Source organism: Aythya ferina (assembly GCF_964211825.1).
Source record: "Aythya ferina genome assembly, chromosome: 4".
Classification (NCBI taxonomy): Eukaryota; Metazoa; Chordata; class Aves; order Anseriformes; family Anatidae; genus Aythya; species Aythya ferina.
The window spans coordinates 41,130,910-41,146,841 of NC_140300.1; the positions used below are offsets into that span (position 1 = coordinate 41,130,910).

A 15,932-nucleotide genomic window follows, 5' to 3' on the forward strand; every position below is an offset into this window, starting at 1 on the left:
TTAAAGCTAATCTAAAATACTCAAAACATAAACCTTGCTATGGAAGTATTGTACGACCAGATGTTCTGATGTCTTCAGAAAACACTTTGTTCATTCAGTTAAACAGGTGAAGGAAAGGAAGACTTTTAAAGCTCTTGTCAGTAGCTGAATTACTGATAGAAAGTATTGCTGAACTGGTTATCTTATATTCTGGACTCCATATAGTCCAATTATTCAACCTACCAAAAAGAGAAGGAAGGAAGATACAGGAGTGAGAGGGAAAAGAATAAGAGTGGAAAAACAGAAGTAGTACATTAAATTTTGGAATCAGAGTTGATTCAAAGACTATTTTACGAGAATAAGAAAAATCTAACGAAAAGGAATGGAAGAGTAAGTTTTTGAGAACTGTTCATTTCCTCAAAATATAGTTTCCTAGTTAAGGAGCAGACTGAAGGAGAATTTTACATCTTCCCAACTCAATCACATTTTCAAGTAAATGCCCTTCTTCCTGAAGGTGCTATCAAAACTAGACAGTTTTGTTTCACATTTCTATTGGCAATTGCATTTGGATGGATGTGATTCCCCAGGGCACTAAAAGACAGAAGAGTTTAATCTAGAATTACAGAGATCCCAGCAGGTACAAAATTAGTCAAAAAAAAAAAAAAAAAAAAAAAAAAAAAAAAAGTACATATACCCATAGCAATATGGCTATGAATATCCTTCATTTGAGCTAGGAAACATGGCACCATTCCCCAAATGATCTTGGTTACCTACAGTGAAGATTACCCTTGACCAATTCATCTGCCCAGCAGCATAGCTTATGACTCCATAATTAACTTCAGGCAAAATCCATATGCAACCCCAATGTTAGTTTAAATTCTTTGAGATAACTTGGTGGGATTTTGGATGTAGCAGGTTAGGGAGTACTCACACAAACAGCCAGTGGAGGAGCAGCTGGGTTTGATAATACTGATAGAGAGTTACAAAGAGCAGCTGGAAACAGTAGCCTCTTGTACCAGTACAGCTAGATGTGGAGATCCATCAGGGACTGTATAAGCCTAGGAGCAAACTTCTGCATTTTATTGGCATCTAATTCTCCAGGACAGGCTTTCACATTCCAACTCCAAAAAAAACCCACACAGTAAGGCAAAGGTAAAGAGAGAATTCAATGTTGTCAAGTAATTCTCCAAAGCAAGCCAGTCTCAAGCTAAAAAAAGGTAAAAAACAAAACAAAACAAAACAAAACAAACAAACCTTTCCTTTAAAATCCATCTACTCTTCCTGATTTATCCTGCAGAGAAATCATAATTCTGCAAGTGACAAAACCATGGCATGTTACCTTGGTAACTGATAACTCAAATTCAGTCTTAAGAATACACTCAAAGGTCAGACTGCATGAAAAGTTACGCTAAGGAAGGTACAACTCATGTTGAAAGATAAGTACAAGAAAATGGTGCCACCAATATTTCAGATTACAAAGATTCCATAAAATAAATATAAGCATGCTGGGAAAAAGAGTAAGACCATAGAATGTCAGCATTGAGATTGCAAATCTAAGCCTATATTCACAAACTCTAAATATAGGTTATGGTAACATCTGTAGTAGCAGGAATATGCTATTGCTCAAAAACATCAAATTGCTGTCATAACTTTTTCTACCATCCAAAATGAATGCGATGCATTCTTCGCAATCTTTTCATTGTTATACGTATATAAAAATTTTCCATGGTAACAGGCAGGTTCAACTAATATAAGGAAACATTTTATCCCATACTTTAAGGCATACTTTTCAATGATTTGATCAAATCCATGCGTATTGCTTATTTTTCTTACAAACAGCAGCACAACTTTTCTTAGGATCAGCCTCAGCACTGAAGCAGTTTCAGATTCAAAGATCCGTGCCCATACACTTGCAGTACTACTCAAGTAGGTTATGCTCATATTATGGTAAAATATTTAAGCACAACATATTGCAAACTTTTCATTATGTGATTTTCATGCATTTTATGTATTAAAAATGCTAAATTTTAGAAACGTATCTGCATGCAAAAGCATGCTATTACTTCATATCTAAGAAAAAGTTATGTACCAACACATCCAGGCTTCAAATATGAAACGGAGGAAATTAAGGCAGAATTTATAGCCTCAAACAGTATTTCAACTCTATGTAGGTGCTTCATAATGAATCCTCAGGGGTTCACGTCAAACTTGAGAGAAAGACGCAGAGAGAAATAAAACACTGTCACACAGAAGTTAAGCATGCAAAATTATGGACCCAAAGGCAATGGTTTTGAAAACTATCAGACGATCAGGTTTGGTACACCCCTGGATAGTCCTTCAAAAAGCTTTTAAGCAAGCCCTACACAAGAAAACAATTTTAAAACAATTCCATTTCTACATGACTTCAAAACTCTTATAAACTGTCAAGGTCATGCCATGATGCTCTTATGAAAACACCATTAGGATATGATGCTTTCCTCAAACAGCAGAACATGAAATCAGTCATCTCCCCCACAAATCTTCTGCACTATGCACACAATCAGGTGTTGCAGAACACTCAGCACAACTCAACAAATACACTGACCCTACTCTCATAGAGAAGTATTTGCACTGATTCAAGAGTCATAGAGAAGATCCTGAAGTGAGGAATACATCGAAGAGAAGAATCTATCCCAGCACCACAGGCCTGTCATCTCCAGAAGGCAGCTTCTCAGCTGAACAAAGTATGTCTTTAATCTTCTAACCATTACAATTATTGTTATTGCTTACTAAGAGGTACTTTTCATTCCATTTGGTAACTTATTATAATACTTAAAAGGAAACTTAAGGGTTTTTTGATTTTGCGAGCCAAAAGCTCTAATCATTATTTCATTTGCCTGTGTAGGATGTGAGCCTGAATCAGAACTAAGAATTCAAGCTTTATTTTTTTAATTTTTTTTTTCAACTACAGTGAAAGAATCAAATAGACTGATGATTCTGGTTAAGCACATTTTATGGCTTATACGGGACAACAGAGGAGATATGCAGAGGGTTGAACAGATTGAGGGAAAAAACTGTAAACGTTCATGTTGCTAAACATGTCTATCTCTTGTTTTTATGGAGAGCAAACATCCAAAACAAAGAATAATCCTAAATCATGACTTTTCCAGACTGGGTTAAAAACAAAAGTTTCAAATTTTCTGTTGTAACTTAAAGACATTTTAACAATTGGAATACAGATAAAAACAGCACATGCAACTCTAAATTCCCACACAATTGCACTGTAGTAACATTGGGGAAGTTTGGATGAAAGTGTACTACTGCTTTATATGCAAAACATTTTTAATAGACATACTGGATTTTAGCTAGTAATAGAGAAAAGCTAGCTAACACAATGGGAAAAGAAAGGGAGTTAAGCACAAGAACAAATATTCAGTTTATTTCTTTTAAACAAAATCAGTATGGTTTGGTTCAATTTCTAAAAACTATTTCACTTTTTTTTTTTTTAATCTTCTTATCTGAAGGTCTGAAAAAACCATGGAAAACTTCTCCAAAAAAAAAAAAACTAGTTGTGTTGATATTTTGTACATGTAAGTCTTCACTACAAAACAAAGATGATGGTATCTCTAATATCAGAGGGATAGTTGCCTATTAGACAAGCTCACAAAAGCAAATATGAGAAATACTCTGGTCTCCGGACTATTCATACAAAAACTTTTAAAACAAGTCCAGCATATCTGGCACTGAAAAATAAGAATTCCAAGATGCCAGAAGAAATCTCTCATACTGTTAGAAATGCTGACTTTGATAGATCAAGATTACAACCAAAATCCATTGCACAAAACAACAGAACTACACGAACAATATGCGGATCAAAAAAAAAGCTTAAATTCTTGTTACATGAGAAAAAAATTATGAAAGAATTCACATTAACATTAGAATCCTTGATATAATATTAAGTCATTACAATATGGGGAAAAGAAAATGTAAAGGAAAATATAGGATAAAATACAAGGTATTTTTGTTTATTTTTTTAATGAGCCAGTTATGTAAAACTTCATAAAAAGTGTTTTGTTTTGGTGTGGGGGTCATTTATTGATGAATAGCACGAGTCTGCTTTCCTTACATCTGGGATATCACCAAACAGCTGCTTCATTTGTTGCAGCACGCACTCACACTATGAAGTCATTTGTCAGACTTCCAAAGCAGATCTTGACCAATGAGGAATGTAGCCATAGGAAAAGATCAGAAGTTTGGCGCCAAGGTCCTGCTGCAAAGTTGTCTTTGCACCATCTCATAGAATCACTCTACATAGCATTCAGTATTGACAAAGATGAACTTCTGCATTCAAGTTAAAACTAATTTTAGCAAATGAGAAAATGTATCCGTATCTCACAGAAAAGCAGATAGGTTTACAAGAGAACGACGTTCAAATACAATGTTCAACTTTTCTTCGAGTTTCCTAAGAGTTAAGGTACATCCCTTCTTTTTTTCTCAAAATGGTATTCAAGAAAAACCTAAAACAATCTGCATCAGCTTTCCAAGCAAAACATTGTGGTTTCAAAAGGTTTTCATGGAGCACAAAAAAATTGAGCACAGCAAGCAGTTTGAGTGCACAACTGAGATGCAATTTGATAAAGACTTCCATCATTCAAGGCTATGGCTGTGTAAAACCTTTCTATCAGCACTCCCATCAAAGATACTATTGACTCCTCTATCTTATTTTTTTCTGTGGCTTTTTCTATTTGTATTTACTCTAGTCAATGATTAAAAAAAAAAAAGGTTGCTTACCACCTGCATGCAACACCTTGCAATCTGCTGCTGAAGGGTCGCTTTCACCTTCTTTAGTTTTGCTGCTGTTGTCTTTTTCAAGCAGTCTGTCCACCATGGCAATAACACAGTTTAAACTCTTCCCAACGTTGGCCCACACCCTGTCCTGAAAAGAGCATAATTATTGCTGCACATTACCAAAAGATAGAGACAATATCAGCTTCTTATTAAGACCTTAAAATATAGACAGAGATGTGAAAATTACACAAATATTAGGTATTAGCATATTACTGGTTTTCTCATTCTACAGCTTTTTAATGGACTTCTCTCTTGCAGTGTAAATTAAATGCTTGAACTGTAACTGTGTTACTTTATTTATTTATTTGATACCAGAAAAAACTTGTACTTGAAACTCTACATATGCATGCAAAGTTATCTGTTTTAGGTCCAAACACGGGGAACTGAGCAGTTTGTCTATTTGACATTATGCAGTAATAGTATAGACATTTAAGACCTCGCTAAATGAAATCTTGTGCGCGACTACATGTTTTGCCATTGTACTTGGCAACCTCTTCTAGATATTTCACATATCCTCTATTTTACCACATCTTAGTCTGCTAAAATAGATGTAAAAATTACGCTGTCATAACACATTTGAGGTAACACCATTCAGTTTTGTCCTGCACCTCACACACAGTCTGCAACCATGAGTTAATTCACTAAGTTTATAATAAATAAGAGAATTACATAAATAATAGAGCAGTAGAAGAAAACCTGTACAATCAGAGGAAAAAAAGGGGGGTGGGGAGAATGTGGAGTGAAAGATCTGCTGCAGATCTCCATCCCAGTCAAAACCGAGGCACGGAGACACAGGAAGGGTCCCCCTTCATGGGCTGGATGTTGTAGAGATCAACATTCTTGCACCTACTCTTGTGGGGCTGAGTAAGAAAAAGGAATAAAAATAATAAAAGAAAAGCCGTAACAGAAATGAGGCAGTACATAAGAGTAGTAATCAAAGCTAAAATCCCCTACATGTACATGCTTTAATACTGAGTCATTCTGACACTAATGCAGAGTAACCATAGTTTGCTTGAGGGTTAAAAATGGAAAGATAAATCTCTGATCTTCTTTTGACATTATAATAGCCAAAAGCATTATATACACATCAGGCCTTGAGGAATAAAATGGAGTTTGCAAAAAGACAGAATGAGAGAAGGTCAAGGAATGCAACTGAAAACTCAAACCATACTTCCATTTAAGTGGTTACACTTGTAAACTTAGAAGTTGGGTGAGGGCAAAGAAGAACTGCTACCAAGGCAAACTTTTAACATAAAATTTACATTCGATTTCATGCCACAGTTCTTAAGCCATTCTCCTGACTGAGGGATCCCAGTTTTCCCTGTTCCCTCATCCTGAGCACACACCCTGTGACAAGCAGACATCCTGCCCTGAGGTAGACACAGGTCTGCAGAATCTGTAACAGCAACACAGATCGTCTTCTCCAGCTTTCCAAACCTGGAATTGGAAGGAATTTGTTGGGCTGCTGTAAGGGCACCTAGGTTTGCAGGTGGATGTAGAAATCAGGGACAAGCATGGTATGTCCCTCTTCCTGGGTAAAGGCATGCCTTGCATGCACCAGGAGAAAGGTATTGGTGATTTACGAGAGGAAGAAGCTCGTAGCTCTCACACAGACAGCATTTAATCCAAAAACCTATTATTTTTTTTTAAAGTACTGAGCACCTAATGCAGTAATTGGAAGTATCTGCACCCATACACATGAAACAAACCCTTAAACCCAACTACCTGAAACTCACAGGCATAGATACAATTTAAAGTGAAAAAAATGCAGAGGTACAGATTCCTTCGCCAGTTTAATCCTATGCATACCTCAAACGTTCCTAAAAACATTCAGAATATGGAAGAAATGATTGATTTCCACCACCCACAAGCAACAGTTTGGGGAAAAATGATTATATGAAGAGCAATGAGGTGCTGCAAAAAGTAAAAATCCTGGCCTCAAAGAGCTGCAAATTTTACTGGAGAGTGGCAGAGAATTTCAGCTTTTCTCATCACTGAAGTTGCTGAGCTATATGAACTCAAGTTGTTCGGCATGGCTGCAGCAACGTTATTTCCCTTTCCTCCCTCTGCTGGAGCAGTTCAATCCCAACACAGACAGTGTTTAGTTCTTAATGAGCGTCTGGAGTTATTGCACAAGGAACACAAATATGAGCTCTTGTTCATTTAGGAAAGAACACTTCCCTTTGTAAGCCAACTAACTACTAACCCAGCATTAAGATGATGTCTATAGAACATTCACACAACCATTCCCTGAGGGTTTAGAAGCAAAATTCATAAACATCTGTTGACAGAAAGCTCACTTTTATTATCCTACATCTGGCCATTTTACTTATGAGGAAGTGAAACACAGGAAGCAAGGGCCTGTTCCAGAGCTCTTTCTCCAGATAAAAGGTTCTTAGGATTCAAAGCCATCATTACAGGCAGACACAATAAGTAGATGTGTGTATCATTCATGATGTTCTTCTGCCTCCAATTATCGAAAAACAACTGCTTTCTGTTATTCTCCATGGGAAGAAATACATCCCTTTTACATTCTTTCTTGCCCCTTTCTATTCCTATGTTTTCCTGAACCCTAGCACACCTTCTGTGGCAATCTGCCTAAGAACTATGTCACAAGTGATCATCTTGCAGCATGTGTCAGGTTAAAGGACAAAACACACACACAGCCTCTCAAGTAGATATTCTAATAAGCCATCTGTGTGAAGTGAGGGACGAGAAGAAAATAAGTGTTATTTCTTGATAAACTGAAGTGCCAAGACCTTAGGCTCCACAGCAGGATGCTTATCCCCTGACACCAGTTCTCCCAGCAGTTGTGATAGGGCTAATTGGGTGGTACTACTGTGGTGTGAAGGATCAAGAGAAAAAAGGTTTCTGGCTCACTCTCATCACTTCTTTAAGCTCTAAAGTCAAACTAATGACAGAAAAAATGGAAATCTGCAACAGGGCTTGCCCTTGTTGGGGTAAAGCAGACTGAGACAAGTCAATGGCACCTTGACCTCTCCTACTTCCAAACTGGCCCTTTCACATACACCAATACAGCTGCATGCTTTACTTGGGCAAGTCTGACAGAGCAACTACAACCCCCATTGTTACAGAGATTCTGTGCTTCTTTCAAGATGCAATGTAGGTTCATAGCCACATACAACCCTTCAGGCCCTTTTGAGGTATGCTCATAGGTAAAGCAAATATTTTAACTAATGTGCATGATTAACACCCTCCTGTGATATGACAGTGTTTTGGAATATATCACATAGGTCAGTATTTCAGAACCATGTCAGTATTTTGTACGTGACTTACTGGAAACACCATCTGATGTTCTCTGTAACTTAGCAGTTAAGTAGTCAGAAACATAGAGCAGAAACACCTCCAAGTGTCCATGTGCCTACCTTTTCTTGTATTATGCATGACAAAATGCTTTGTTCCCTCCTGCAAGGAGGTTCTAGGATAGCAGAAGCAGCTGGCAAGAGAAGACGAGAGTATCTATCCAGAGGCAATCTAATACCCAAGTTAAATATTTCCATCAACAGCAATGCTTTACTACTGCCTACATATACTGTGCAGATATAAACAGCTCAATCCATACTGCTGTCAGCTAAAGTGGGATCAATATTTGTACTTGATATCAAAGCAAAAGGCGCAACACAGTATTGCTATGGAGAAGAGGAAGGCTTTTAGGGAAACTGCTCACTCAATGAAAGGGCACCCCCTGCACAATCAAGAAGCTGGGAGCTATTCCTTACTGATAAATTTGGATGCCAGGGATGGGGGAATCTTGTCAAGTTGTTTTAACACTCTGCCTTGAATTCACTTTTGTGATACAGTCTTCGGAAGTGAGTGGAACAGGGTCAGTCTAAATAGTTGTTGGACGTGATTGATTTAGACTAGGTAAAACTAAAATTGAAATTTCAATCACCAAAAGCAACTCCAGTGCTTGATAACAGTGGAAAAAAAATCAACAAAGGAGAACATAGTAACCTGCATAGAAAGCAAAATTTGCTTCTTTAATTAGTTGTCTCTCAGCATACATAAAGTTTTTTTTTTTAATGTTACGTGTACTCATTCTTACTATTTCCATCACACTAATAACTGCTTGATCATTAAAACTCACATTATCCATTACGTCCATTGTCAGAAAGAACTGAAAATCAGTGGAAGCCTAATGATTCAAATTTAGAATAAAAAAAATTTCTCCAAGATTTATACTGTCTCAAGTTTGACACTGACTCAGACTCAGTTTAACTCAGAAAAAAATAGAGAAAAGATACACTTAATTTTAACCAAGCAGGTAATCTTACTAATTCATCAATTCATCACTACAGACTGATGCATTTCTGTATTGTAGTATTAGGGGCAAACATCTGGCAAAAAAAAATCAATAAGAAACCAATGAAATAGAGTAAAGCTAGCTGCTCTGCAATGACAGAAGTACTAAATGAAAATACAACTTGCACAAAAATGCTAATTCTCCCGTCTGTCAAATCTATTGGGATATTTATTTTTCTGAGTGTCTCAGTAGCTAGAATGAAACAATTTGGCTATCATTTTAAGGAAAGAAGGAATGCTCTAGACCCTCAGGTTCAAGAGAAAACACAAACAAGTGATTCAAGGCTCTGAAGTCGGAAGACAAATAAAAGAAAGAGTTAATTATTTATTGTTTAAATTTCATGACTTCTTAATGCATGGGCTTAAAGATAATTCTTTTCTCTAGAAGAGAAAAGGATATTCTTCCTCCCTTATTTTATGGTATGGATAAAAATTACAGTTCAGGTGTAGGTACTGCAGCTCAAATATATTAATTATTTACAATATGGATTAATATGCTAGAATCCTTTACTTTTATGAGCATACAGTGAAGCATATGAACCTGAACTGAATAAAAATAGCTTGAATAAAAACAGGGTGTATATATAACAGAAGCAGACATATAATCAACACATCCACCAAAACAATTAATTTACAAAAAGCTCAGCCACAAGTAATACAGATCTTTGTAAAATATGCTAAGAATGTTCAAATCTAAAAGCCATATTTCATTCTGTTATGTAATCTCAGATATCCTCTAAGAAAACGGTCTAAGGGAAAACAGTTGTTTCTATGTGAGTTAACTCATGCATGTTTAAACTACTGTTTTTTTTGGGGGGGGGGGAAAAGAAGAAGAACAACAAATCAGTATATGCCTTTTCAGTCTCCTTAAGTCTGCCTAGCTAGCAAAACCAACTCAAATAATAGTAAAGTACAACTACTTTCCTGCCTGGGCAAGAAGATTCTCATCATCCTCGCCATTATACACTGCGCAGAAGCATGCATTACTAAGGAAAGCTTTTCAAGTTAGTTTCAGGAAGATGTATATATTTGAAGTTCCAGTAACTCAAGATATATCTGAAAATTGCTATTTAAAGGTTTTGAACTCATTTTTTCCCCAACAAAATGTGACAAGGATGGTAGAGCTTGCATTTGTTTATGTTGGTTTTTAGGTTTCAGGATTCAATGCCAACCAAGAGTTTTCTGACTACTTACCCACTCTTCTTCATCATACTCAGAATGATGGGGTATAGAGTCCTGTCTTCTAATCTGAGAAGGATGATCCTGATGCTTTAGGTCATCACTCTCTTCTGCACTGCTTCTAGGCACAGCTGGTTTCTTGAGGACACAGCCGGGTCGGGCTGTGTATAGTGCTAAAAGGGCACTTCTGACCAGCTGATCCTTAAACGCGTGCACAAATAACTCTGTCTAGAGAAAAAACACACACATACACTGAATGCAAGGTTAGGTCAAAGAATGTAATAGAACAGCAAAGCTATTACAACACTGAATTACCCTTAGAGGCAGGGATGTTTGTGTTTCAGGTCAGCCTAAGGGGCAGAAAAAGAAGTAAACCAGCAAACAGTAAGGAACAATTCAAGAGTTTTTGGGACATCACCGCATTCTACAATCCCATTGTTGTACAGATTAACACAAAAGAACTGTACCTGTCAGAGATCATCACCTTTTCACACAATCCTCTTTTATTTGAGCTCTAAATTGTGCCTGCAGAGACAAGCCTCTATAAGGACCAGTTCCAAGAGCACCCAACCACTGCTTAATCATATCCAAGTGTTAGAAAAAAAACATCATTAACAAATAGAAGAATCTCCTTGAACAAAAACACTCCACACTACGCTGACAAAACTGAAGTATCTGCAAAAGCAGTGTTCCATGTGTAAGCTCTGGTACTTGTAGGTACCAACCTGTACCTACAATTTCCACCTTTAATTCATTTATTTTTTAAGAATGAAACCCTTGAAATAATTTTTCCAGGCTCTCCGACGATGTTACTCAACTGACCATCACTATCATTTTTAAGCTCTTGTTGACTGTGACAGATGGAAGATCACCTTATTTCTAAAAACCTCCCATCTCCCTGCATTATTTACTTCTACCATAAGAAGAAAAGCAAAAAAGTTTATGTCCCTGTTTTCTGCATATGGTCTTTAGCACCTCCAGCCTCTGTCTCTAAATAACTGCATGAACTTCTCCACTGATATTTTCAGTCATTCTCAAGTTACAGTCAAGTCACAATATGAAGCGTGATACTGCAAACAAATGAATTCAGGGATGAGAATATAAATTAGCATTTTATTAGTTCCACTGTATCTCAGTGCAAAAGGCTTTTGGAGCCCCCATACGAAAAAGATTAAAAATTAACTGAGGACTGTAGATCATGTTTGTAACAGTATGCCAGTGCTCCATAATTAGACTTGCTTCAATGAGCATAGGAAATCCTGACTTCCCAAGGTATACATCCCTATCCTCAGTATAAGGAAGGCATTCAGGAAAGCATGAAATAGACCTTATCCTTACAAGCCACTAGATATGTTGTGTCAACTTTTTCTAACCTGGTAGAAGATTGTTCTTCCTGACTCTTTATTTTATTTGGGGCTATTATATCCTTCAAGGATATACCTTTCGAAGAGCTCTGGTTCTCCATACTTGCTCTTGTCACCCATGTGCCATGCACACCCGTCACACACAACATGGGGCCCTATCTCTGCTGGCCGGTTCACTTCATCAGCCGACAAGAACAGCTGAGCTGCAGAGGACAAGGCACAAGCACATGTCCCTTTTCACCACATGGCAGCAACCACTAGCAAAGCAGCACAGACAGATAGCCAGGGAGAGTCACAGTTTTGGTTATTTCACAGAAATGCTCATCAGGGTTCATCTGTCAGAGACGGGTGAGCATACACCCCATCAATACACCACAGCCCACCCACACTGCTCTAGCTCCTCTCCCTGGTCAGACGCCTTGGCTCACAGGTTGATGAAACACTTTCTCATTCCTTTCATACCATAATAACACCCACCAAGTTCTAAGTATCAGCCTCTAGCTTCCTGGAAATCTTTCTCCCAGTTTCTGCACTCCTTCCTTCTGTTCTTAGCTTTTTGCTAGCACTTGCTTCACTTTTATAAGCCTCCACTCATGCTCAACTTATTTCTTTCCATGGTTTCTTCCTTCCATACCACCCACCTCAAAAGCTGACATTTAGACCACAATGCTCCAAAGAATCATGGTTTTCCTTTAAGACCCAGCTGCTGAGGTTGGGAACCTGCATGAGAAGTGTCTGCTCTTTACAGGTGTAATAATGTTTTGGGGAAAAAAAAGAAACAAAACTATTTTGATCCTTAATGGCTGCAAAGAGAAAGCCTGAGAATTTCCTACATATAAAACTCACAAGGCTCAATAAAACAACGTACAAATATCTAAGCTAAGTCATCATTATTATTATTATTTTAATTAAGACTTCTTTTGGACCTGATTTGAGATTCTTTAGTGATTGGGCTTGAGAAACGCTGCTTAGCTCTGGCAATTTTATCAGACCCATTCTGCCACCTTCTTACTAACTTAGTGCCCGAGAGAAAGGGTACTTAGAGACAATTTTCTTATTTGTAGCCCTTCAGAACTGCCTCACTGCAGTCCTGAGCTGCATTGCAAGACTATTTCAGTTTTCTACATTTCCAGGTTCTATATGATACATGCTCAGAAAACAGTCTTTGGGTAATATTGCCACCAAACCCTATCAAAATTTCCTATAAAGACGAGACAAATTTTGACTTGCACAGCTGTCTTGTCTCTTGTGGTAACAGTAGAGCTTCTCTTCAAAGCTGCTCTGCAATTCCTATTAAAATAGCACAAACTATTTATCTGTCCTTACAAATGGCAATACCATGGTTTTGCTGAGGTTTGAGGTACCTCTCTTCCCCCTCAAGATTTGCTTGAGATCATATCTGGTCTCCACATGAGGAATGGTAAATCCAAAAAAAAAGCTTTGAGTTTTAAAAGTATTGGACAACTTAAAGTCAGAAAAGTCCACTATGACTGAGATGTATATTAAGTAACTATCTGAAAAGTTTATTGAATTTAATTTCAATGTAAATATGTTATAGGGAAAATGTATTTTTAAAAAAAGCAAGTTGGCATGGAAGTGAATCACCGTTTTTTCACAGAGAGACTAAAATTCTTCTGTAATTAAATTCCATTCAAGGATTCCATTGGTTTAACAACAATCTACATTTAACTACAGTTTCTTACAGCTAAATTTGCAGAACATCACTATTTATAAAATCTTATAGAAGGCACAAAACAACCATATACAAAGAAATGCAAACTTTGCAAGTTCTTTTGGATACTTGACTAAAGAGTATTTCTGCAAATAAAGATAGGCATAACTGGAAAATGAATTTATCAAGCCTTCTGCAAGCTGCAAACGCTGATATACTTGTCGACAGCTAAAGGCTTCTTTAATCAATTAGCAGAAAATGTTGATAAAAGATTAGTCTCAGGAAAACTGTACAGTAAATTGCAAATCATATACAGAGAAGTAAAACCATGCTTAATATGAGAAAATAAGCTCAATATAAGAAAATAAGCAGCAGTGGAATTATTTAATTTTCACTTCCAACATGTGCAGCCACCAGTCCCTCCATTTGCAACAAAAATCCCTAACTGTAATTCACATTTTTCATAGCTCAGTTTTATTTACTACTACCTACTATTTTAGAAAGAATCATTCTCCATATGAATTTTAATATCATCTTCAGGTTAAAAAAAAATATGCCTTTAAATGAACTCAAGAAATTTAATCACCAGCCAAACTGTTTTTCCCAATTTCTTCAAACATCTGTTTAATTTCTCAATGTGTATCAAGTTAAGTCACAGAACATTTCTTTCTTACAGGTAAAAGGTACACAAAAGGTCAAGAGCGACAGCATCTGATGTGCCTCAAAAACACAGGTAGGCATCACGTAATTCTAACCGGAAAAGTATGCCAAGCTATCTTAATTATCAGGGACACTCTTCTAAGCCCCGGCCTCTCATACTCTACCAGGTGATATAGATGGATAAGTTATCTTCCAATATTGAGATATTGCTTTGTGTTAACCATACGGGATCTAGTTGTAGCACCAAGTGGGTTTGGTCAATGGGAGTTTTTGAAGCTTAGCCTTGTGCTTCCCTGAAGTCATTCCTTGGTCTTTCCTTTCCTCCCCAGCTCTCATTCCTTCTTTATAAGCAGCTGTCCTTCTATACCAGCTTCCTCAGGAATAATCCCAACCCCTTTTTCACTTGTCCTCTTCTCAGACTAAACATGGGAATATACCTGCACATACATTTTTCTTTGAACTAACTCCTAATAGAGCAGCTGTATTTTTTCTATGACCAGCTAAAAAAGTTCTCCTTCAGTACTACATGGAGAGGTCAGCTACAATTGCCACAAAATGAAACTATATTCCTCTCTTTTGTTTCCAGGCTGAATTCTACTTTCCTATGTATCCCTTACATTTGCAGCTACTGGACTGTTTCTAAAGTTACTGTGGATTTACACATCTTTAACCGAAAGCAACATTTGTCTCCCCCTGTGGCTCCAGCGTAATGCCTTCACAGTATGTGACTGAGCTCAGTATTGAGATTTGAAACTCTCACATTGAATGATGTACTGCTGGGATAATAGTGCTCAACAGACCATAGGGGTTGCAACTTCCAATAGCTGAAGATATATTGAAATGATTACTGATAGTGTATTAAGTCATATTGAGATCACGTTACAGAAGGTATGGCCCATGAAGCGATGGGAAACTTTTTAAACCCCTCTGGCTATAGCTATAGTGCTTAATATTTTCACAGGATAACATATGCTTAAAAGTACTTCACAGACTTCAGCTAATCTCCAAAATCACTCTGAGAGACAGGTGGAAAAATATTATCTTCCTTAATTTAGAGCTAAAGAAACTAAGATGAGGAGGTGCCTACAGCTACAAAAGGAAATAATAGAAGAAAGAGGATTAAAATTTGAGACCTCCTGGTTCCAACTTATCCTTCCAAACTGCATCACCATTTGTGGTCATGCTATTATTCTAAACCTTAAGCACTGGCTTGAGCTACCTCCCATAGGCAGTAGTTTGAAGTATCACAGAAAGAGAAATAATAGTTTATCCTACCACATATCCTCCAATTTACTTACAATAACCTATTTTTGAAAAACCTCAGTATGTGGCCACTAGAGGATAACAAAGACATATGAAATTAAGTTAATTATACTTTCAAATAAAGACAACCCTTATAAATTTCATTAATTTTCTACATGGAAAGCCTACAGAAATGCAAAAAAAAAATTATTATTTTTCTGATGGCAACATTTTGAAGCTTATTTTAACAGAGCTTATATAACATTTCTTAATGCTATGAAAAGCAACTTATGCAGGAAAAAAAAAAAAAAAACAGCAGCTAGAGACTTGGTTATTCCATTTCCCATTGCAGTGAAGATTTGAATCTTACTTTTTCTGAAAGCATCTTTAAAGAGTTCTTCAAGCTGTCTGGAGAATGCTGGCTTGCAGAATTAAGCAGCAGGTCTGCATGGCTTGATATGAGAGGTTGTAGATGATTGATGTTGCTGAGAACTTCTTTTGCCTTGGCTGTGTTTTCAGGTGAATAGTAAATACACTGGTATCCAGTACTGTAACAACACAGGAAGAGACAATGTCAAAATGATCTCTGCTATTACTAACTATGCTTAATGTGCTAAAAATATTAACGTTAATGTTGTAAGAATGACAGATACCCAAACTTGACTGATATGATAGAAATGCTCCTT

General features: G+C 37.0%; 1 protein-coding gene across 13 annotated transcripts in view; it reads right to left on the minus strand.

Annotated features, from left to right (window-relative positions):
* The window catches only part of INPP4B (inositol polyphosphate-4-phosphatase type II B), a 303,375-nt gene that overhangs the window by 57,081 nt on the left and 230,362 nt on the right, over positions 1-15,932 (minus strand). For all 13 annotated transcript variants that reach the window (XM_084516577.1, XM_084516572.1, XM_084516571.1 and 10 more), the window contains 3 exons: positions 15,617-15,794; positions 10,324-10,536; positions 4,750-4,894 (listed from right to left, as the gene is read on the minus strand). In XM_084516577.1, coding sequence (XP_084372703.1) covers positions 4,750-4,894; positions 10,324-10,536; positions 15,617-15,794 — 536 coding nt within the window. The remainder of the gene's footprint in view (positions 1-4,749; positions 4,895-10,323; positions 10,537-15,616; positions 15,795-15,932) is intronic.